At 30.4% G+C, this 21,673-nt stretch overlaps 5 protein-coding genes across 11 annotated transcripts; 2 read left to right on the forward strand and 3 right to left on the reverse strand.

Moving 5' to 3' along the window:
* Position 1: 1 nt before the first annotated feature.
* Positions 2 to 3,215, forward strand: LOC116429556 (NECAP-like protein CG9132). Of its 2 annotated transcripts, none has more exons than XM_031982619.2 (3): positions 2 to 267; positions 719 to 1,115; positions 1,210 to 3,215. In XM_031982619.2, the coding sequence occupies exons 1-3, from the start codon at positions 182 to 184 to the stop codon at positions 1,465 to 1,467; spliced, it is 741 nt and encodes a 246-aa protein (XP_031838479.1). In that variant the 5' UTR covers positions 2 to 181; the 3' UTR covers positions 1,468 to 3,215. The 2 variants fall into 2 exon arrangements, with proteins under 2 accessions (XP_031838479.1, XP_031838480.1); XM_031982620.2 differs by lacking the exon at positions 2 to 267 and adding an exon at positions 285 to 392.
* LOC116429572 (tetratricopeptide repeat protein 17) lies at positions 1,303 to 5,711 on the reverse strand. The gene is made up of 5 exons (XM_031982660.2): positions 5,419 to 5,711; positions 4,259 to 4,562; positions 3,906 to 4,166; positions 3,568 to 3,720; positions 1,303 to 3,475 (listed from the first exon to the last, which is right to left on the reverse strand). The coding sequence occupies exons 1-5, from the start codon at positions 5,709 to 5,711 to the stop codon at positions 3,317 to 3,319; spliced, it is 1,170 nt and encodes a 389-aa protein (XP_031838520.1). The 3' UTR covers positions 1,303 to 3,316.
* Positions 5,712 to 5,874: 163 nt separating this feature from the next.
* Positions 5,875 to 7,949, forward strand: LOC116429573 (tRNA (guanine(9)-N(1))-methyltransferase Trmt10A). Of its 5 annotated transcripts, none has more exons than XM_031982664.2 (7): positions 5,875 to 6,129; positions 6,205 to 6,461; positions 6,601 to 6,910; positions 6,987 to 7,133; positions 7,190 to 7,295; positions 7,353 to 7,499; positions 7,577 to 7,949. In XM_031982664.2, the coding sequence occupies exons 2-7, from the start codon at positions 6,271 to 6,273 to the stop codon at positions 7,720 to 7,722; spliced, it is 1,047 nt and encodes a 348-aa protein (XP_031838524.1). In that variant the 5' UTR covers positions 5,875 to 6,129; positions 6,205 to 6,270; the 3' UTR covers positions 7,723 to 7,949. The 5 variants fall into 5 exon arrangements, with proteins under 5 accessions (XP_031838524.1, XP_031838523.1, XP_031838527.1 ...); XM_031982663.2 differs by having other exon boundaries at positions 5,876 to 6,098; positions 6,178 to 6,461; positions 7,577 to 7,948; XM_031982661.2 differs by having other exon boundaries at positions 5,879 to 6,048; positions 6,178 to 6,461; positions 7,577 to 7,947.
* Positions 7,950 to 8,379: 430 nt separating this feature from the next.
* On the reverse strand, positions 8,380 to 13,161 carry LOC116429576 (uncharacterized). The gene is made up of 7 exons (XM_031982668.2): positions 12,975 to 13,161; positions 12,126 to 12,441; positions 11,074 to 11,199; positions 10,903 to 10,999; positions 10,599 to 10,749; positions 10,383 to 10,511; positions 8,380 to 10,293 (listed from the first exon to the last, which is right to left on the reverse strand). The coding sequence occupies exons 2-7, from the start codon at positions 12,362 to 12,364 to the stop codon at positions 10,016 to 10,018; spliced, it is 1,020 nt and encodes a 339-aa protein (XP_031838528.1). The 5' UTR covers positions 12,365 to 12,441; positions 12,975 to 13,161; the 3' UTR covers positions 8,380 to 10,015.
* A 2,255-nt stretch (positions 13,162 to 15,416) lies between these two features.
* On the reverse strand, positions 15,417 to 21,508 carry mys (position-specific antigen beta subunit myospheroid). 2 transcript variants are annotated; one of them, XM_076367216.1, is made up of 11 exons: positions 21,313 to 21,508; positions 21,145 to 21,232; positions 20,138 to 20,303; positions 19,639 to 19,933; positions 19,328 to 19,556; positions 19,160 to 19,244; positions 18,435 to 19,082; positions 17,952 to 18,263; positions 17,673 to 17,873; positions 17,081 to 17,584; positions 15,417 to 16,999 (listed from the first exon to the last, which is right to left on the reverse strand). In XM_076367216.1, the coding sequence occupies exons 3-11, from the start codon at positions 20,300 to 20,302 to the stop codon at positions 16,934 to 16,936; spliced, it is 2,505 nt and encodes an 834-aa protein (XP_076223331.1). In that variant the 5' UTR covers position 20,303; positions 21,145 to 21,232; positions 21,313 to 21,508; the 3' UTR covers positions 15,417 to 16,933. The 2 variants fall into 2 exon arrangements, with proteins under 2 accessions (XP_076223331.1, XP_076223330.1); XM_076367215.1 differs by lacking the exon at positions 21,145 to 21,232 and having other exon boundaries at positions 15,419 to 16,999.
* Positions 21,509 to 21,673: the final 165 nt, after the last annotated feature.

A 21,673-nucleotide genomic window follows, 5' to 3' on the forward strand; every position in this document is an offset into this window, starting at 1 on the left:
TCGCTAGTGAAATAATCTGTGGTTAACGGTCTTTGTGTGGGGGATGGGAGGCGTGACTAGAGATAAAGTTATCAAATCACGGTGGAGATTCGTCACAAAATATAAACGAATTTTCAAATAGCATTTCATCAAGTTCAACTCTCAAACCTACGCGCTTTCTCCGTGTTTTGTCGAAAATACAATGGATACGTACGAAAGTGTATTACTCGTCAAGAGTGAAGTATTTGTATTTAGTATACCACCAAGGTCATTGAATAGGGGTTATCGGTATGAATTGATTCTTCTTTGACAGTATTTCCTTTGAAAATATTGCATCTCACTGAAAGAACATTGCATACGTAAACGCATGGTTGCTGATTGTACTTCCTTCATCATTGACCAGACTTTTTAATGTTATGTGTTTTTCATCTCAATCTCGTACAATTAATACGTCAGCAAAATTTGTACCGGAAACTGTTGACAGAACAACATATTGAACATACTTTTACATAATTTTATATCTGTAATTTGATCCACAAAACATTTTAATGATTTTGGTCTAAATTATTAAAATTATATATATTTTTTTTTAATTTTGACGGATATTACAAACATCAAAATAATATACAATTTTTATTTTATTAAGTGAAGAAATCCATTGTTTTAAGATACGCATAAGAAATATGAATAATAAAATATGTATGTAATAATTGCGAGTTTTTTTTATGCATATTTATAGAGCAGCTGATTGGAATCTTCAAGATCCTACATGGACTGGACGTATGCGTCTTGTGTCTCAAGGAAATTCAATAGCAATAAAACTTGAAGATAAAATTACAGGTGAATTGTTTGCAAAATGTCCCATTGATAAATATCCAGGTATCGCAGTTGAGCCAGTCACAGATTCTTCGCGTTATTTTGTTTTGAGAGTTCAAAATGATAATGGACGATCAGCTTTTCTTGGTATTGGATTTTTGGATAGATCGGATAGTTTTGATCTAAATGTTGCGCTTCAAGACCATTTTAAATGGCTTAAAAATCAAGAAGAAATAGAGAAAGAAAAAGATGAACCAAAACAAGAGCTGGATCTAAGATTTAAAGAAGGCGAAACAATTAAAATCAACATGAAGATTACTGTAAGATTATTCAACTATTTTATACGTATACATTTATATAGAAATATTGTAATAAATTGAACAATAAGGAGTAATATTCTTAATTATGGTACAGAAAAAGGATGGCAGTGAAGTCTCTTCCAAGGCAAAACAGCGACCCAATACAAGTATTGGTTTACCTCCCCCGCCAGGTGGTGTAAAAATTGCACCACCGCCAGCAAAAACTGCTACTTCATCCCCTGCACATAAACCTGCACAGAACCAAAATCAGCCAAGTTCAGAATGGGGAGAATTTGCTAGTGCATCCCAACAATCTCAGGCACAACAACAGCAACCATCAACAGTAGGAAACTCCAGTTGGGTGCAATTTTAACTTCTTACAAATTGTATTAAAATTTAGTATAGCTGTGCTATAGAATCATAGGCAGTGCATATGTATATTAATTTGTATATGCACATGTACTTTGACATGTATGCATACATATACCTTTTAAGGGTAATTATTGACAAAGATGTTTCTATGTACATAGTATATTAGCTATAACATTTTTAGAATGTGATCTTTACTGTATTATAGTTGAGTACTTATAAATGCTTATAAGTTTCTGGTACAACTTAATTGTGAAACCAGAGAAACCATGGAACAATTCTGTATCCATGAATGAAATATCTAATATATGATTTTGTTTAACAAAGATATATTTAGAAACAATTGTATTTGAAAATTTCAATTCACTAATTTGGAAATAAATTTTTAAGAGTCAATATATATTTGGAAATTGAGATTGCTATCACTTTATCTTATAATTATTTAAAATGATAAATTTATTGCATTATAATAATTTACTTTTCTGTTCTGCCACATATATTTTTACTATGTATAGTAATAATACAGAAGAATGTACATATAATTACAGCTCTTATTTAAATAAATTATAAAAGGAAGAGTAATACTCATATTTTTTATATAAGTGGGTATCATATAAGTTTAGTGCCTTGTACAGATTTGTCTTTAAAAGATGAAACAGCCTGAATTATAAAACAGGCAATTAACACACCGAATAAAAACATGATAATAGAAATTTATAATGTCCAAATATAAAATTTTATTAGCATAAACATTTTGTTTAATTATTAGTTCAATATTAAAGATAAAAAAAATATGCTGAAAATAATATTGTTACATCCTATTACATGGATACAATCTTTGTTAAAACCCTTAAAGGTGTATAAATTAAATATGACGTATGGAGTCTTAGTTTACATTAGTTTCTGGTGTTTGTACATAAAACAAAAATTGAAGAGGCTAATGCAGACGAAAGGCCTAATTGTATGAGTGTTCCAAATTTTTTAATTTTATTTTAATTTTATATCAATAGATTTCTAAGGGAATAATTTCATATCATTTTCATTATGCCACCAAATTATACATCAAATTTTTGTATTGTATTTTCATACTTCAGAAACTTATTTAATCCGATGTAAATTTCAATTAAATACTGTGTAGAATAATTAAGGTTTAGAAGAAAAGCTTGTAAAAATGATGTGCTTTAACGCATTAAAACGGATAAAGAAATGTAAAACAAATCTGTTTTACATTTAAAACATTGTTAGAAAAAAAATGAAGAAATATATAATTAAATGCAAAGATCTAATCTATATCCAAAGTAATCAAGAAAGAATAAATTTATTACATATCTTCATTCGCAAGAATGGAAAGAGTTAACTGTTTCATGTACATATTATTATATTCTAAATTGTGTGACTGTAAATTATTTACAGATACAAAAATTAGATCTTCTTGCATGGTTAGAATAAGAGAGAAAATTACTTATATAGCCTAGTATCATTGTACATTGTAAATGATGCTAAGTAATGTTGTTAATAACATGTATGTTAATATTTAGTGTATCAGAAAAAATATGTTTCAATTCCATAAGTTACATTCCGTTCCTAATTTATAAAGAAATTATACGAAACACACATCCTTGTGTATAGATGTATACACGCGCACGCGCGCACATACACAATGTAATTTGTCTCGTTACAGTAAATGAAAAATATTATTGTTTTCTATTGTATATTTCCGTTCGTAGTTATAATAAATTGCATAATTATTAATACACTAAAGAATTATTACAAATAATACTTCAGAGATAGATAAATGATAACATCAGTTGGAAATTTTATTCTATCACAAGATTATTTATCTCAGTAAATTATCAACAACGTTTATTACGAGCAACGTTAAGCCTTAAACTTCGCATGGCCATAGCACGACTAAAATGACGTTGTACTGGACGTTGAAGTTGTCCACTGACTAGACTAGAATCTTCGTCGCACTCCACGTTGCTTAAAACTACTAATAGTACTCCAAGCACCTAAAAAAAATATATCTAATTATATATATTCATTTAAATATGAAGTACTACATTTATAACGTAATATAATACTATTTTCTTATCTTACACACCAAACATATGATTATCAGTAATGTATAGATATGTATGCTCGCAGCCGGAAGCGATTCTACTTCTCTTAGAGCTTCAGCAGCTTCAGAAAGATCTGGTTTTAATTCTAAAGCATGTCGCAAGTGTATAGCTGCTTCTTGGTAATGGCCATATGCCTACAAAAGAGAAATAAATACATGGTAATATTTAATTTATTATTGATTAATTAAAATAATATTCACCTAATTTTTGTGTTTTGAATAACTAAATAATACATATAAAAATAGAAGTGAAAAATTAATGACAAGATATTTTCTTGTTTATGAAAAATAATAAAAAAATCTTCAGAATTTCAAATCACCTTAAATATTTGACCAAGTGTAAGATATTGTTCCCATGCATTACGATCTGGGGGTTGCAATTCCAAAGAACGTCTTGCTAAATATGTTGCATCATCTAAATATTGTTGTACCAATAATACTCTAGCCAAATTTAACAGAACTTCTGCATTATGTGGTGATACTGCAAGTGCCCTTCGAAAACACTCAATTGATCTTTGTGCATCCCCTTTTATGCGCCAGAAATTTCCTATTTGATTATAAAGCTGTACCGATTTTGGTTTCTGAAAACAGTTTTATGCAATAATAAGTAAACATACAGTTTTACACATATTTAATTACTTTTGTTACAAATATTTTTAAAGTTGTGATGTACCTCTCGTTTAGCCTTTATTAATCGTTTTTCTAATAAATCAATATCAACGTCCATAGTTTTACCACCATTCTTTTTAAACATGAGTGCTACATTAGGTTCTGGAACCAATGGATGTTTATCTCTATTGGCAACACCAAGCAAGTTGTCATAATAGGTGAAATTGACAGGCTTTCCACAGTCCAAGATTATGTCCTCGCATTGTTGGCCAGAAGTACATATGACTTGCTCACCCGACGTTTGAGATGATAGAGTAAAAGGTTCAGTGGCATTTGGAGTATCTTTCAACACGTATGACGAGAATCGTCTGCCAAGGGGACCAAAGTTAACGCTTTTTTAACGCTGAAAGAACAGTAAGCCACACACAAATACTAACTACAGGAATAAAAACAAAATTACGTTGGATTATTTATAACAAGTATTTAGAACAAAATTTAAGATACTATAAAAAATAATTATAATTAAATAAAATGTATGAAAATAAACAGAGTTCAACATATTTCTTAAATCAGGAACTTCTGTGCGTATCGTATAATCTATTTCCTATTTACTATTTTTTTAAAGATTTAAAGGCTTCATAAATTTTAATACTTATTGTAATTTATAAAAGGACAAAGTATACTTTACTACACATGCAAAACTGTTGTCCGTAAAATATACGTATCTAATAAACAATAATCCAACTATTAAACATGCAATAACTACTTGCATTTAAAAATATAATTTCTTTTATACTGTTTAAGTATCCTAACTTAAAAACAGGTCTACACACAAATCAGAAAATTATTCAACATTGATAATTATTTACGATATAAACTATGATGTCATTATTAAATATCAATTCTTCAATTTAAAGCAATAATAAAACATATTAATCGTTCCAAAATCTTAAAAATTCATATACCAAAAGTTTACAAATGTACATCTGTACCTAAGAATGTTTCATTCTGTTACTGGAATCTTGTAATTGTTATTTAATACAAGTAGTATCCGACTCAAGTTTTATGTGATATACATCAGTGCACAATTAGATTTTCAACACAAAAGCATCAGTGATCATTTGTCTTCAACAAATCAAAGCGATACTAACTTTATATCAAGAAAAAAAAAGACATGCCAGTTCGCTCTTACCCAAGACTAACCAGAGCTTCATGGTTTCTTACCGTTCATGGTTTCCAGAAAGAACATTTTTGCAGTCTTGACAATAAGATTGTACTTTTTCATGTTTGTCAGAAATAGCAGTTCTACTCCAGCTCTGTCCATTACCGACACTGACGCTACTCGCCAAGATATCAAAAATAGGATCATCTTCCACTGTACTCACAAAGTCTGTTGTCTTAACGATTTTATCAGCACTGAGCCTCCAAGAAGTTCGCGAGTTTGTGAGTTTTGCTTGGAGTATTAGAAAGCAAAACAAGTAGCCGACGACACGACCGTCGACCCCAATAACGTGCATTCTCCCGCTTCAGAAAAACCGATGGAACACGTTGCTTACTCGTTAAAAAATCGTCTGCTCTTACTGTGAAAAGATGATTTAGATTTTCATTCAGATGACTCTTTTCTCTAGGAACTATTGACTTAACTGCCAACATTCCTGATTCCCTATTATAACATTACTAGTAACTTTAAGTATGTTTCGTGTCATTTTTTGGTTAAAATTATTTATGCAACATTAGAATTTAGTTATAACAATTAATTTTGTTCATTTCTATTATCAATATACAACGAAGCAAATATCATGAATGAACTGATGCTACGTGATTATAAACTCAGTTATAAAGATTGTCTTTCGGGTGAAATACTCTATACTCTGACATAATTTAAAATAACTTTATAATAATAAGTGATTTGACAATAAATAAAAACAATATGTTGTTATTATTACTGTTTTACATTTTATTGTAATTTTATCATTTTTACAGAATGTAATTATGTTCGAATTTATGTAGATATAATATCACTGATGACCAAAAACACGAGTTCTTTATTTCTTTCCGGATTTTTTATAATATAACATGGAAAACGAGAAAAATACAAATAACAGTGGAAAAACAGAGAGTGATGAACAAGGTATAAATATTCCTGACTGCGAAGATTGTCATAACGTCGACAAAAAATGTTCGATGTTAAATACGAATATGAGTAAACGTCAATTAAAAAAAATCAAAAGAAGAGAAAAATGGTTAGAACGAAAGAGCGAAAAAAGGTATTACTTTTTAATTCTTTAACTTGGAATTTGACGATTTGACTATACAAATAATTAATTAATATAATAATTACTATATTTTATCTAATAGATATTATAATGAAATCTCTAATAAAAATGTTTTAACGTGTTTTTATAGATTAAAGGAACGAGAAAAAGCAAGGCAGAAACGGGCATATGCTCGTGCAAATAATATAAGTCTTGGACCATCTAGGAAGGCCTTAAAAAAAAGTACCATGGCTGACAGTAGTTGTAAAATTGAAGTGTCTATTGACATGTCTTTTGATGATTTAATGATTGATAAAGATATTGCAAAGTTAACAAAGCAGATACTAAGATGTTATACATTGAATAGAAGAGCTCTTGCACCAATGCAGTTTTCTGTTACTGGCTTCAATGGTACGTCAAGAACACATATGCAAAAACATAATGGGTATCAACATTGGGATGTAAGTAATATATGTTTCAGTTTATTAAAAGATTAAAGCACTTAGGACATTTAGTGGCTTAAATATTATTCTGTAGGTAAAATTTTATGTAGAAACTTATTTGGATATTTATCCGAAAGAGAAGATTATATATCTAACTAGTGAATCAGAAAATGTGATCAATCATCTAGAACATGATTGTGTGTATGTTATAGGTGGTCTTGTTGATCATAATAGTCATAAGGTAAGCTAGCTTGTTTGATTTGTATAAATTCTCTTATATAATATTTATGTTTTTAGGGTTTATGTCACAAGGTAGCAAAACAGGCCGGCGTAAGGCATGGAAGACTTCCTTTAGACAAATTTTTAGAGATGAAGGCTAGAAAGGTTTTAACCGTTGATCATGGTAAGTGTGATAATACATATATATATATTAGCAAATATAATATTTAGATTTTTCCAGTATTTGAAATTTTGCTTCGAGTTAGTGAAGGTGAAACATGGCAAGAAGCATTTTTACAAGTATTACCAGAAAGGAAAAACGCTCAACCTATTTTATCCTCAAAAGAAAGCGAAAGTGCATTAAACATTTGTGAAAAAGAAACAAATGGTATGGTCTAGATAAAATAAAATATTATTAAGCCAAAAATATAAATAATATATGTGTATAATAAAATCTTGTTATAGATGAAACAACTGAACATATTAGTATTTTAGAAAAAGACAAAAACACATTGGATATTCATAAAGAAGAAAATATTTTCTACGTAAATAGTACAGTAGAAACAAATACGGAAGCTATTGATAATAATACAAGTAATTCATGTACATAATAAAATTAAAATACAAAGATAAATAAATTAAATTAAATATTGCATTGTACATAAATATGGTTTGTGCTTCAAATCGAATTAACCTGTGTTAGTACGGCGTAGTATAAATTTTTAGTTTCGTAATTTTTTATCGTTATTATCGCATTGTGTGTATTTGTTATCACAGTACATTTCGAAATTTTTCTGGAAATAAAAAGTATATAAATGCAAAAAATACATTCACAATAAATTTCTTCTTTTATATAAATTAAATATTATGTATACATAAGTGTAAGAGGGATCTCAAAATGCATAATAGAATTTTATAATAAATTAAGAAGTCTGTTTTATTTAGGATAATTTACGATAGATTTACTTTAAACATGATATCTCTTATGTAGAGTAAAAAATATAGAACATAAAGTTTTAATTGTATTTTTTGAAATATATTAATTAATTTTTTTCAAATTTTGCAAGAAAATTTCAAAACTATTATTTCTATATTTTTATATTATTTATATACATATTCCATTTACACTAATTGTTTCAACATAAAGTAGGACTACAAAAATAGGTTTGAAATACATAAAATTTTGTATATATTATAAAAAGTATCCTAATGTTATATTTCATACAATTTCATATGATTATCATGACTAGAAAGTTATTACTTCAACATTTTAATACGTATTATGTTACATTTATTCTGAAAATATACATTTTCCAATATGTATTTAATTTTTTACAATTATTTTTATTTTTAAAAATCGTAAATCTTAATGTTTATTTTTGTACTGTACTAAAATTAAATAATTACATATAAAATCAATAAATTTTTGCAAAATCTGGGTAAAACTGATAAAATAATATTTTGAAATTAAATTCAAATGCATGTACGTAACAGAGTAAAATTACATTTACATAAGTGGTATCATTTTTAATAGTAATTGTATAACAAAATTTTTTTAATCGATTTTAAGGTAATATAAATATCACCAATTTGTTGATATTTAAAGCATGTTTAATCATGAGATCTGGCTAATCAATAAAATAGTTATTTATATTTTGTTTAACACCTACACAGAACTGAAAAAATTAGACCACATATAACTTAATTAGAATGCAAAATCACATCTGAGTATTTATGAATGCCAATATGAAACGTTTTTTCTGGGAGATCAAATTCTCTGTTCATATGTAACTTTTGTAATATCAAAAACAGAACTGATATTACTATATTTTCTATTCGTTTTCTGCTTGTATACTGATATTATAATTCCTAATTCCTTAATTATAATTTACAGATAAAAATTTTCTATATGTCATACATATATACAAAATCAGTTTCATCCATAAAGGTCAAAGCGATGTTTAAATTGACAAAAGTTACTTATTTCATCGATTTCTCTTTTTTAATTTCTTATTAATAATTGAACTTTTATATACACCAAAAACTTCGTACACATACTACAGGTATAGTTAATTTATATGTCAACAAAAATAAAAATTAAAATGATAAAATTTCTTTTTTGCGTATAATATGTACAACTTTATAAGTATACTTCAACATAAGTATACATTGGTACAAGTAAACTACTGAGAAGCTATCATTTGCACAAAGTCAAAAAATCTCTAATTCTAATTATCCAAATTTTACTTCAGTCAGAAGTCTAATAAAAAATAACTGACATTATTTTCCTAAACATAATTTTCTCCAATAATACTAATACAAATTTGTTAACATTTATTCAATAAATTGAAGCGTATAGCTAACAAATAAACAAAATAATTTTGATTATATCATTAACGAATTATATATAAAATAAGGTACTGGTTTGCATTAGTGAGTCTGTCTCTATTAGTGTGCCTTTATGGTCAAACAAAACCATAAAAGAATTGGGGAAAATATTCGAATCCTTTCTTTAAGTTGAGTTAAATTATTAATTGTACGTGTTCTAAAGAAAATGTGGCATTTTTAAATAACTGAAGTATAATAAACATTATTTTCCTTATGAAACGTTAAGGAATAAATACTTAACAGAAGTAAATGAATTGATAATTAATATTGTTTCCACTAGAGGAAGCAGTAATTATATTATAAAATACTTCTGAGAGTGCAGTGACCAGAAAAATTTATAATTAAAAAATTTGAGCAGACTAAATTAGAATCAAAGAATTCATTAAGTAATTCATTAACATGCAAGTTAGTTTAATGGCACATTAATAGGGTCCAGTACCCTATATTTAAAATTATCAACTGCTTTAAGCCTATTTCTGCATAATAATAACTTCACAGTTCACATTTTTGTAATTTTCATGCAATGTCTAAGTCATCAACATCCTGACTATCAATTATTTCAAATTCGCTACCACTTTCATCACTGTGACTAATTGATTTTCTTGATAGTGGTTCGAGTTCTGCTTCTCCTTCAGAGGATGACCCTTTTTCAAAATGACCATTTTGGAATTTACTACCATCCATCTCCGTTTCTTCAACACTAAGTTCTAATTCCGAAACTTCTACACCATCAGTACTTCCATCTTCATGGGATGGCATTTTCAAACCCATAAGATCATCATCATTAAAAAATTCTGTAAGTGAAAATTTTTTATATTTAGTTAATCGTTTTAAATCCAAATTCAGTACTATTAAGATAATAATATGAAATAGTAAATTATACCATTTTGAGCATCAGACAACACACTCGTTGGTGTCGGAGATTGATCTCCTGATTCTCCTGCCCTTGTAAGAACTTGAAGATTGTCCTCTGTTACTGCTGGTAAAAATTCTTCAATTTCGCTATCCCATTCTGTTAAAAAATATATATATACATTGCAATACATGTTAAATTTTGCGTAACCTTAGCACTTCTCCCATTGTTGCTACAATTATTTACCTTTATGCGATAACATCTTATTTGGTAGTTTTAATAATAATGCAGGTCCAAGCAGAATGCTCATACATATTGTGTACGCAAGAAGTACACCATTTATAGTACGACCAATAATCCATAAACACAAAGAGAGAGAACATACCGCAGTGCAAAACTAAAAATAATTTTGAAATTTTTAGATCGAATACAATAGTTTATGTTTTTTAAATGTATTGTATATATACTACATCAACATTAATAGGATTTAAATGATATCTTCTTTAATTTGACACAAAATAAAATGTCTAATAAATCAATGAAATTTTACCACTCCTGGTTGATCTTTTCTCAATTGTTTCAAACTATAAATTGCTGATTTCACTTTTTTTCCAATCTTCTCAATCTGTTCTATTTTCGCGCATGATCTGCAAAATACATACATTAAATAAGCCATGCTTAGAACAAAAAAAAATATATTATTTAGAATCCTAATGCTTACATAGTTGTGTTAGGTGCTTTATTCTCTTTTTGAACATGGGCTTCCAAGGTACTATAGCACAGGACTATGACCAGCGCAGCACTGCTGGCTGCAGCAAAGCCACGAACCTCTAACACAATAATACCCCTGAAACACATACATAAATTGTTTTTGTTATTGTTTACTTTAAAGTATCATTTTTTCTCAACCTATCATTCAAAACATGGACAGCTTTTCGTTACGATAATAATACTCGTAAATTATATAAATAATTGAATATTTAATAAATGCTTACTTTCAGGCAAAATAAATTTTTTTCATCATTTCAGTCCACGTAGGAACCTTTCATAAAAAAAAGATTCGTGAACTTTTACACGTCAAACTAGTCGCACGATTATACTTTTTAATTATTAACACGCACTGCCATCTAGTATAGTACTATGGATCTGGTGGGAAAATACGCTGAGAAGATGCAATTCATGCGACAAAGCAAACAAGAATGTCATGAATAAATGAAACTGTGGGGAAGGGAACGGGTTTAATAGCGTATCGTATGTACCATACGAAATTTATCAATGACCGCCAGTGAACATGTACGGGCATACGCAAAGCTCTCGTAGCCCCCGAGTATTGATACACAGTGTTATTTACAACTGACATCAAATGCCGAAACATACACGCTTCAACAAACCTTGACCCAGAAGGCGGATAACTCGCAAAGTATTAGGAGACAGCTGCATCGAGTGTCGCGCGATAATTTTCAATGCGTGAAATTTTTATTAATACATGTAGGCACCGTTACCGTTAGAATTATATTTAGCATGAGGAAACATTAGGAATAATCGAACGATAAATTACTGGACGCGAAAGGAGCCGTGTGTCGTCCGCCGTTCAGCGATCAAGTTAAATCTTGGGAATCCCATTTCATTCGAGCAAAGCGAAGCTGCGGTGAACATTGTAGAATAGCATAATAGGAAAATGGTAAATCCTAGTGTGTAATCAAATTTCGAGGATAATGCGAGGATAAAGCTGAAAACGACGCACAGTGCGTTACGGTGGACAGAAGAACTTACCAAAACAGTATGTTGAATACGATGACGACGGAGATACTGTTCACGGAGTTCTCCCAAAGAAGGATACTCTCCAAAATGTTGCAAAGCCGCTTCGAAGCTTCGAAATTACACCCGACATTTTTACATCGTTCAACCTCCACGGTTTTCCCATCATCTTCAGCGATCGGTTCGCTTATGTCGTGAGGTGTCGTGTTTCTCATCCATCGAAAATAACATGCCACTCTCGAGAGCCGTTCCATGACAGTTCCAGGTCGATGTTGACTGCTTTTGTCGTCCTAATTTCCGTTCTCCTTTGGCATGGTACACCCTCGGAAGACTGTGCGGGAGTATTTTTAGCGCGTGACAACGAGTAAGACTTTTGAGAACGAACGAGCAACCGCGGGGGTTTCTTCTGCTTTGCTTCGAAGAACGGAGAACGAAGGGGAAAGGGACGGAGAATGAGGGAGGGAGAGGGAGCGAGTGAGAGAGAGAGAGAGAGAGCGAGGGAAAGAGAGAGAAAAAGAGAGAAAGAAAAAAAAGAGAGAGAGAGAGAGAGAGAGAGAGAGAGAGAGAGAGAGAGAGAGAGAGAGAGAGAGAGAGAGAGAGAGAGAGAGAGATACGTTCGGATAGAAAAGAGGAGAAAGAACGGAAAGTGAGAGGGATATAAATGAATATACACGAAAGGACAGGCTAAAACACTGTGGCAACGACTGAGAAAGAACGAACGATTAAAACGTTGCGAAACGGAGAGGGAACGAATTACTGGGGAAGAGAGAGGGAACGATGTGTAGTCACCGAGGAAAAGATAGAGACAGATTATGGTACACCCTTGCGCTATTACACGTTCGCCCTTGTCGATTTCGTGTATACCTTCTTCTGAATCACAGGATCCTTTTTTTTTCTCCCTTTTTTTCGTCGACTACACCAGTCGATGTCCAGCTAACGTCGTGTCTCTTACCGTGCTACTGACGTATGTGCGCGCTTGAGCGCTATTCCACATACCCTACCTTCGCTACTGTAACACACGTGACGACCGCGACACAAGACGCCGTTGCACAGCGCACAACGTGCCGTGGAACTGCGTAAATCCTTATAGTTTAGTTGTGTTGACGCTGGCCGACACGATACCGTGGCTTTTGCACGTTTCAAGCGATTTCATTTTTAATGTTGGATGTTGCTTTCCGTTGACACGCGTTACGGATGATCTGAATTAACTGATCTTCGCTTTATTCGGCTCTTTTTATATATTGAAAAACTTTGCACAGTTACTTTAGGTGTTTATCGCATTAGAATAAGCTTTTCTCTTCTAAGACTGTTGAAATTTCATTAAACTGTAAAAATACTGAATTTTCTTTTTTTTTTATACTGTACCGAGAAATTATTTTTCGTTTAACTGAACGTTAAGTTGGTGACGGGAATTATTTTAACAGCTGTCTTTTTAATCGCAAGCTATCAACGCTTATCTTTCATGGAATATTATGATTCTGTAAACTATCATGGACCGTAACGAAATTATTTTTCTATCTTAATATTTTCATGCTTATATTACGATGCCGTTCAATCGTTTTTCAAATAAAAAGATATTGTTCGGATAATTTCAATTATTTACGTCGTTCCGCTAATTTTTTACGAGATTATAATCATCGAAAAGAATTTGTAATTTGAAACGACGCAGTAATTTGAACTTTCCTGATTTGAATATGTGTCAGCGTTTATAGCGCTTGATAGATGCGTAGCGAAAGGAAACATTAAAATTTCGATATAGTATGCACATGTAAATACGTGTTATTTTAAACATGCATCGCATACTTTCTTCTAAACTAAATATATAAGATTCAATGAACCTTACGAATGGGAAAATGTTTCAACTGCCTAAAAGATCATTGACGCGAATTTGTTTTTTTCTTAGTGGCATTTAAACGGTCTGGCAGTATTGCTGTTAATGAGCGTTGCTGAAATCTGTCTGAATAATGGTCCCTGTACTCTACTGTCGTTCTCTGTTCATTTCACTCTACTTTAAATCGCGCGAGGTCAGCTGTTTCAGGTTTTCACTTTTACCATATCAGTAACGTTATAAATGATTGAGTGCCCTGTTCCTGGAAAATTTCGTAATGTTCGCACGTGTACAGTCATAATGTTTGTACACGAACTGCGCATCATTGAAGAATGTTCAATTGAAAATTAATTACTCCATTTCCATTAACATTCTTTGCTCGTTCTTTTTCCATTAATTATCCGTTTATTGTACAAACATACATACGTATCGCAATTTATACGTTATTATCGATCATATTAAACATTATTATAATTTGTTAAATATATCATTCGCAAAGAAATTGTCGACAAGAGTTATTTTGGAAAAATTTCAATTAACCCTGTTTTCACTAATTTCAATGAACTCTATTCGAAATGCCAACTTTCAAAGGTTAAGGGAATTTCGCGAGTGACTGTCATTCCGTTTAGTTTGGCGAACTCTCGACCGCATTGCGAAATTCGTAAGAACCGTTTCTCGATCGTTGAAACAATCGTTTCTGTTCACCGATCCACATGGAAAATCTATTCAATTCCATTTCATACGTATAAATGCAATGGATATCGAACTATTAATAATTTGTTCATTCGCGCGATTACATTATATAACGTATTGTGAAACACGTTACAACAAAGTACATGTATCTTTTATCTCCTTACAATTCACTTCCTCTGGAAGGCTATATTTTTACTGAAATCGTTGAATGTGATTAGCGAATGATAGTTGTACTTCCTTTGACGCAGGATATGCAAATAATAAGATTGTCGTAAGGTATCTTTACCAGAAAATAGTAAATTATAAGTAGTCTATATACATAGTTGTAGATACATTTTATTTCCGTCGTGACCTTTATTAATATAGTTTGTGGCAACATTATTTCTCTCTGCATATCATTATATTACATTTCTTTGCTCGTGAAATATCGCGACTATCAGATTGCTCGTTACATACCGCAACATCTCGGTAGTGATACCTTCACCGAATATTGTCTACGTAGAAATTTGTCCCGTCACGCAAAATCGCGTTGTTTATCATAAAATTGTAGCACTTACGTATCATTACGCTACATTTTAATTGCGAAGACTATTTCACGCTCAAATTCTATCTGTATATCTTACATGGATAAATAGATTTCTAGATAAGTGAAATTAATTACATTATTTGTATGTAAAAATTCGGTAATTTCATATTAAGTAATATTTAAGATCCCGATGAAATTTATTCATATTTTAATATCTTTTATAAAGGGAGGTGATAACGTTTTGGGTTTGTTAAGAAAATTTGTATTAATGTATCATTGTTGTTTATTTCTGTTATCCTCATGTACAATAGTCATTCTAGTCAGTTCAATTTATAAAGAACACTCTTATAGAAGTAGTTTATTTGTGAAAACAAGGCTACAATGTCAACATATAAATGCGCGCGCAAAAATACATGTATTGTCACAGATGATAATACAATGTTGTATTGTATATTCATGTTATCTTGCAATTAGATTGTAAGATAAGCTGATTCTTTTGTTATCACTATTGAATTACGAAGAAAATGTGTATAATTTACTCGGTAGGTAAATGTATACAAATATAATAATGGTCTATACCAAAGATGCATTATTAGAAAATTATCTTTTAGTTGAATGAACTTGATTTCTTTGTTGTAAGTTTATTTTTAAATATTTAAATAAAACTAAAATGTAAAAAGTTATGAATCAGAACTTACTAATATAATTAAGACGGATTTATATAATACATTGTAAAAGTATTATATTAATTTTTGAGTACACTTTGCATTTCGATTTAAATTGCTTTAAACAACTGCGTTGATTTCGTATAAATTTTTCGAGCAGATTAAAAATAGACAACAAAATTTTGCAGTCATAATGCCATATAATATTTTATATAGCTAATGAAAAATTGTAATGTTTGTATATCTTAACAACGATATGATTTATACTTATTACTATTCTTTTTGTTATTTTATACATTTATACAATTTCCTACATATATTTTCATACCGTTTGTTATAAACTTTAAAAACATGTGTGAGAACAAGGAAGACGTAAGAAGAAAACGATCGTCATTTCTTAAAATACATCTGTAAATAATGTTTTTTTTTTGAGATTTTGAAATATCACATATTCAATGTGCCTTATTGGTACTATTCGTTTGAAATGTATTAATCTATAAAAAGTCTTGATAAGTATCTTAATGAAAAAAATTCATTATACTCTATATAAACAATTTAAAGAGCTTAACTAAAAGCTCTCTAAATTAATAACATTTTTCAGAAATTTTAGACTGAAAAAAGTGTTAAAAAATGATATCAGTTTTTGTATCGTGAGAAGAAAGGCACTTGTATATAAAATGCATAGTAAGATAAACTGTAAATCTTTAGTTCATTATGGTACCGTATGTTTCATGCGGATATTCATTTCTTCGTTACAGTTTTCCGTCGCATAAAAATTATTCTTTGCATATAAATTACACTCACTCGCATACACACATCATGCATACATACATACATATATTCGTACATAGCAGTCTAAGTTATATGGCAGTATTATAATATCATACTTAACGGATAATTTGATAAAATATCATACTACATTAGTTTCCATTAAATACTTACGAAGTACAATATTAAAAACTAGACTAATTTACTGCTGAAGCTTGCTCCTCTGCACGATAGAGTTCATCGTTTGCCGTTTAAATATTAACCAGTTTAAAATTTGTATAAAAAACAAAATTTACCGTAATGTAATGGTTGTGCTTGCTTTATTCAATATGGATTACCTTCTTCACTTTCCAGCATATGTTGGATTTTTGAACGTCGACGTAGCTTGCTTATAAATTGGATTTTCTCCCTATTAAAAAATATTTATAATGAAGTACTTTGCAGTTCATTCTAGTACAATAGGATTTACGAAATTGTTCAAAGTACTTACTGTATCCCATTTGGCCATCATTCTGTCCTTTTCAAATTTAGCAAACTCTCTTCTATCGTGTATAGTTGTTAGTAATTTCCACAAAAGTAGCAGTGCAAGTCCAATTAAAACAATTGCTGCTATTACGCCTAGTACTATGCCCAACATATAAACTTGCGGCGGACATTCTCTTTCTTTCTGTGCACGTACTTTTAAACAGTTTGTTTCGTCATAATAGGAAACAAAATTATATTTACAATCGTCCTCGTCTATTCCAAAGCATAACTCTTCATTTTTATCAACATCTTGTATAACTATTTCAACTGGCTCCGGAACAAACTCTTTGCAGTTTTTAGCACATTCTTCTTTATCACTAAAGTTTCCAGTACCATACATCTGACACAAGACACAATTTTTCAACTCTTCACAACGACTTGGACAGGTCGGACAATTATTGCAGAATTTTCCAGAATATCGTATATTTCCTTCTTCGTGGCATATACATTCGCCGCACACACAATCTCCCTATACGAATAAATCAATCAAAGTTACAACTGTATGATATTAGTTAGTAACTATTAAGAAAAATATTCTATAATATTTTGACTCTTACATGTCCCGAGCACAATATTCCACTTTTAGTACCACGTGGAATACAAGTTTCATTAGAAGACTTGCAATTGCAGGATGGTCCCGACCAACCACCATGACAGACACATTGTCCACATTCACAAGTTCCATGATCCGAGCACAACACACCTTGATCTCGATCGCATGAGAAATTATCGCACTCACAGAAATGACCTGATATTATCTATAAAAAAAAAATACAGTCACATTCAGAAATCAGTTTCAACAACTGAAATAAAAGTAAACTTGTATATATATTTACTTCTTTAGGATTTTCTCTTTCTTCACACTCGCATTGACCACAAGCGCAAGTTCCTCGTCCTGAACAATCTACTAAGGAAGTATTATCAGGTCTACAAGATTGGAAGTGTTTATCGAATCCTGTCATCTCTTGATGAGGACTGCATTCACAGCGTTTTCCAAAGAATCCATCATAACATTCGCAAACACCACATTTTAAAGTTCCTACACCATTACATTCTGCTGATTTTGGTTCATACATAACGCCTTCGCGTTCACATTCACAGTCGCATAACATTTCCAAATTTACTGTGAGAGTTTCATTAATACCAACCTGAAAAAATATTAATAAATTAAAATATAATTCAATTTTTTTGGTTTTGATTATATGTGGGATTATATATATATATATATAATGGGATTATTATAATATATATATATATGTATAATTAATTAATTTTTTACATTATCTAACTGGGCCATGTATATATATTTATTCACTTACTGGATAAATGTCAAATTTCTGTTTCCATTCCGATCTATTTTCTGGACAACTTGTAACTTCAATTTCTGCAATAAATTCCACCTGTGTCCCAACTTTTAGCCCATCACATTTTGATGTCTCAATAAGGGGCCCCGTGCCTAAACATCTCGAGAAATATTTTACTTTTATGGCACTACTGGCTGTATCCTTCATTTCAACAGAACTTGAGATTGCATCATATTGTTCTCGAATTAATTCTACAACATTGCTTGAATCATCGGATAATTTGCCAGCAAAAGATCCTTCCACATGATTAGTTAGCCTTTTGTATATGTTTATCTGTTCTTCAGTAACAGCCCATATAACATTAATAGCGTTTTGTTTGACTTTTAAGTTAATTTGAGAAATACTTGGATAGTCTTGTAAAGAAGAATGCGTGTAGAGTCCAGTGCCATCTAAATGACATTCACCGTCATTTGGTTTTATAATTCCACCCAATTTTCCATCTCCTGCATAATGAAAACCAGCATCCGTAGAAAATACCAAAAGTCTACGAGCTTTTTCACGCCAACCAATTTGTCTTCTACAAACAATAGCTTGCATAATTGCATCAAATCCTCCTTCCGGTGCATCTAAGTTACCAGATACTGAAGCATTACGCACCAAGCTCTGCATATATAAAACAAGTAAATATGAATTTGTAAAACCAAAAAAAAATATGGAGAATTGAATTTTGAAATACGTACTGCAAAATGACTAGTGTCTTGAGACAATGTCATAATGTTTTTATAACCATATGGTGCTGCACATCCATCACATGGTTCTATTAACCTGTAATATAAAAGGTTATAATTTATTATTAAATTATACATATAAAATAAGTATGTACAAAATTATAATGTTTAAAAACTTACGACTTTGGCATTGTATTTACGTAAGGCATTACAACCTTATCAACAAAACTGCCAAAGCCTAATCTGAAATTACTTGTAATTTTACTCATACTTTCTACTAAAAGTTGACCTAAATCTGATAATTTTTTCTTATCGTCTTCCATAGATTTACTCAGATCCATAAGATAATACAGATCAACAGGATAATCTTCGGCTTGTGAATAGGCAAAATTCATTCTGTATGCTTCATCTAAAAATACATTTTATTAAAAATTATAAACTATCTTTCTTTAAAATTTGTTAAGATTTTTAAGTAAATTATAACAACTTACTTATTCTAAGTTTTAAATTAACTTCTTGAGGCCAAATTTGTACAGCTTCTTGCCTTTTACTGCTACTGCTGCTACTACTTTCTTTAGTTGATTGTGAACTAGAGCTAAATGAGCTAGAATTGGAGTACGAATACTCATAACTACTGGTACCACTGCTACTATAGCCACCCTTTGTTAAATTGCGATGTTTCATCATACTGAAAACATTATCCGGGTTCCATGTGTATTCTGCCGGACATGTTGCAAATATTTTGGTATTTATATTTGGTAGAAAACACCGCTTTTCAGAGAATTTCTAGGAAAAAATAAAGTATGTGAAATATATATGCAAAGACTAGTTGTATAAATAAAAAAAAATAATAAACAAGCATGCTACATACCTATTTTCTCTTTTTTTATGTACAGAATTATTTTTTAAAAATACAAATAATATGCAGCCTAATAAATATTTACAGATAGCTCGCAATTTATTTATGGTATTTATAATTGTAAAACTTACTGGCGCAGCACACCAAGCACAATGAGGTGTCTGAATGCATTCATGACAGGTTTGTTTACTGATGCAGGGATTCATTCCTGTCAGTCTCTGTGGTGGTGGATAATTTGCGTTTGCTAACGATATAACTATCGCTAGTGTTAGAATCCATCCTGAGCTGCCAAGCATTCTAAATGTATATGAAAAATAATTTAATATTTTAATATCATTTTAATGGTGATGTAAAAATTTGTGATTATATAAAAAAGAAATCTTTAAAAATAATACGAGTAAATTATTATAGTTTTATAGATTATAAAAATATAAAACACTTTTTTTATGACTAAAATAATAATATAAAGTATCAGCCATAATGAATGATTTGGTATGATCACTTTAGGAAGTAAGGAAATAGGTATGAGGTAATATTCCTGTAATTGTTGACTCACTAAATTCTTGAATTAAGTATTCTCAAAGCCTATTTTTATCCATCTAACAAAGAAATATTAATTGTACCTCAGAACAATTTATATTATATTTATATGTAATAAAAAATAATACACTAAAATTAATATTTAAAATTGGGACAAACTGGCATCTTCATTTATAAATACAACAGAAATTTTGCAACAGTGACTATTCTTGAATAACTGAGTTAACATATTACCTCGTTTAAACAATTAAATATAATTTTACTTGTAATAAATTAATGAATTTCAATAATAAAATTTAAAAAATAGAAAATTCATTTTCAATGTTGTTCTATTTCTTCTTTTGATTTCTTACGTGAAGTATATTTTCAATACCCTGGAGAGAAGAAAAGAGTAATGATAAAAAGGAAGAAAACTAAAAAAACAAAAGAATAATTAATTGTTTCTTAAGGAAAGGAATAAAATGTAATTAAGGTGCGGCTATACGAAAATGATCATACTTTAATTTTTCTTGAGATGCATTTCTATTACTATAGAAAAGGACAAACTATCAGCCACGTAAATTTAAACAATTTGTTACATATCAGGTGCACCCGATACCTGCAGGATGTGATTATCCACAGGACAGGACAGGTCGCTTATTCATTCACAACGATGCCGTCATCTTTATATTTACAAAGTGCTATCACTTTGCAAACGGAGAGGCACACGTTAAAACGGTGAAAAATAATGAAAAATATAACTGGATAAGAAATATGGAAAGCTTACTTTTTTTTCGAAGCTTCTTTTTCAATCTGCTATTAAGGCATCACAAGTTTGACCAATGTTTTCTTGTTACTTGAATCACCATAAAAGGTAACCCATCAAACGCACGCACTCCACAAACAACTGCATCCACAAGATAGCGAGGAGACTCTCTCAAACTCTGTGGTAGACTCCGCGAGTGGACGTATGTCACAAATTTCTAAGATATAGATGTACGACTCTTTATACAGAAAGGAAATAGTGTCACTACACTAGCGCTACTTGCATTTAAAATACAGACTATTTATGTAAAATGTCTGATTCGAGGGAAACTTGAAGATTCATTTGAATTTTTAACGTCGAAATATCAAACACTCTAGTTGAA

The sequence above is a fragment of the Nomia melanderi genome, chromosome 4, assembly GCF_051020985.1.
Source record: "Nomia melanderi isolate GNS246 chromosome 4, iyNomMela1, whole genome shotgun sequence".
Lineage (NCBI taxonomy): Eukaryota > Metazoa > Arthropoda > Insecta > Hymenoptera > Halictidae > Nomia > Nomia melanderi.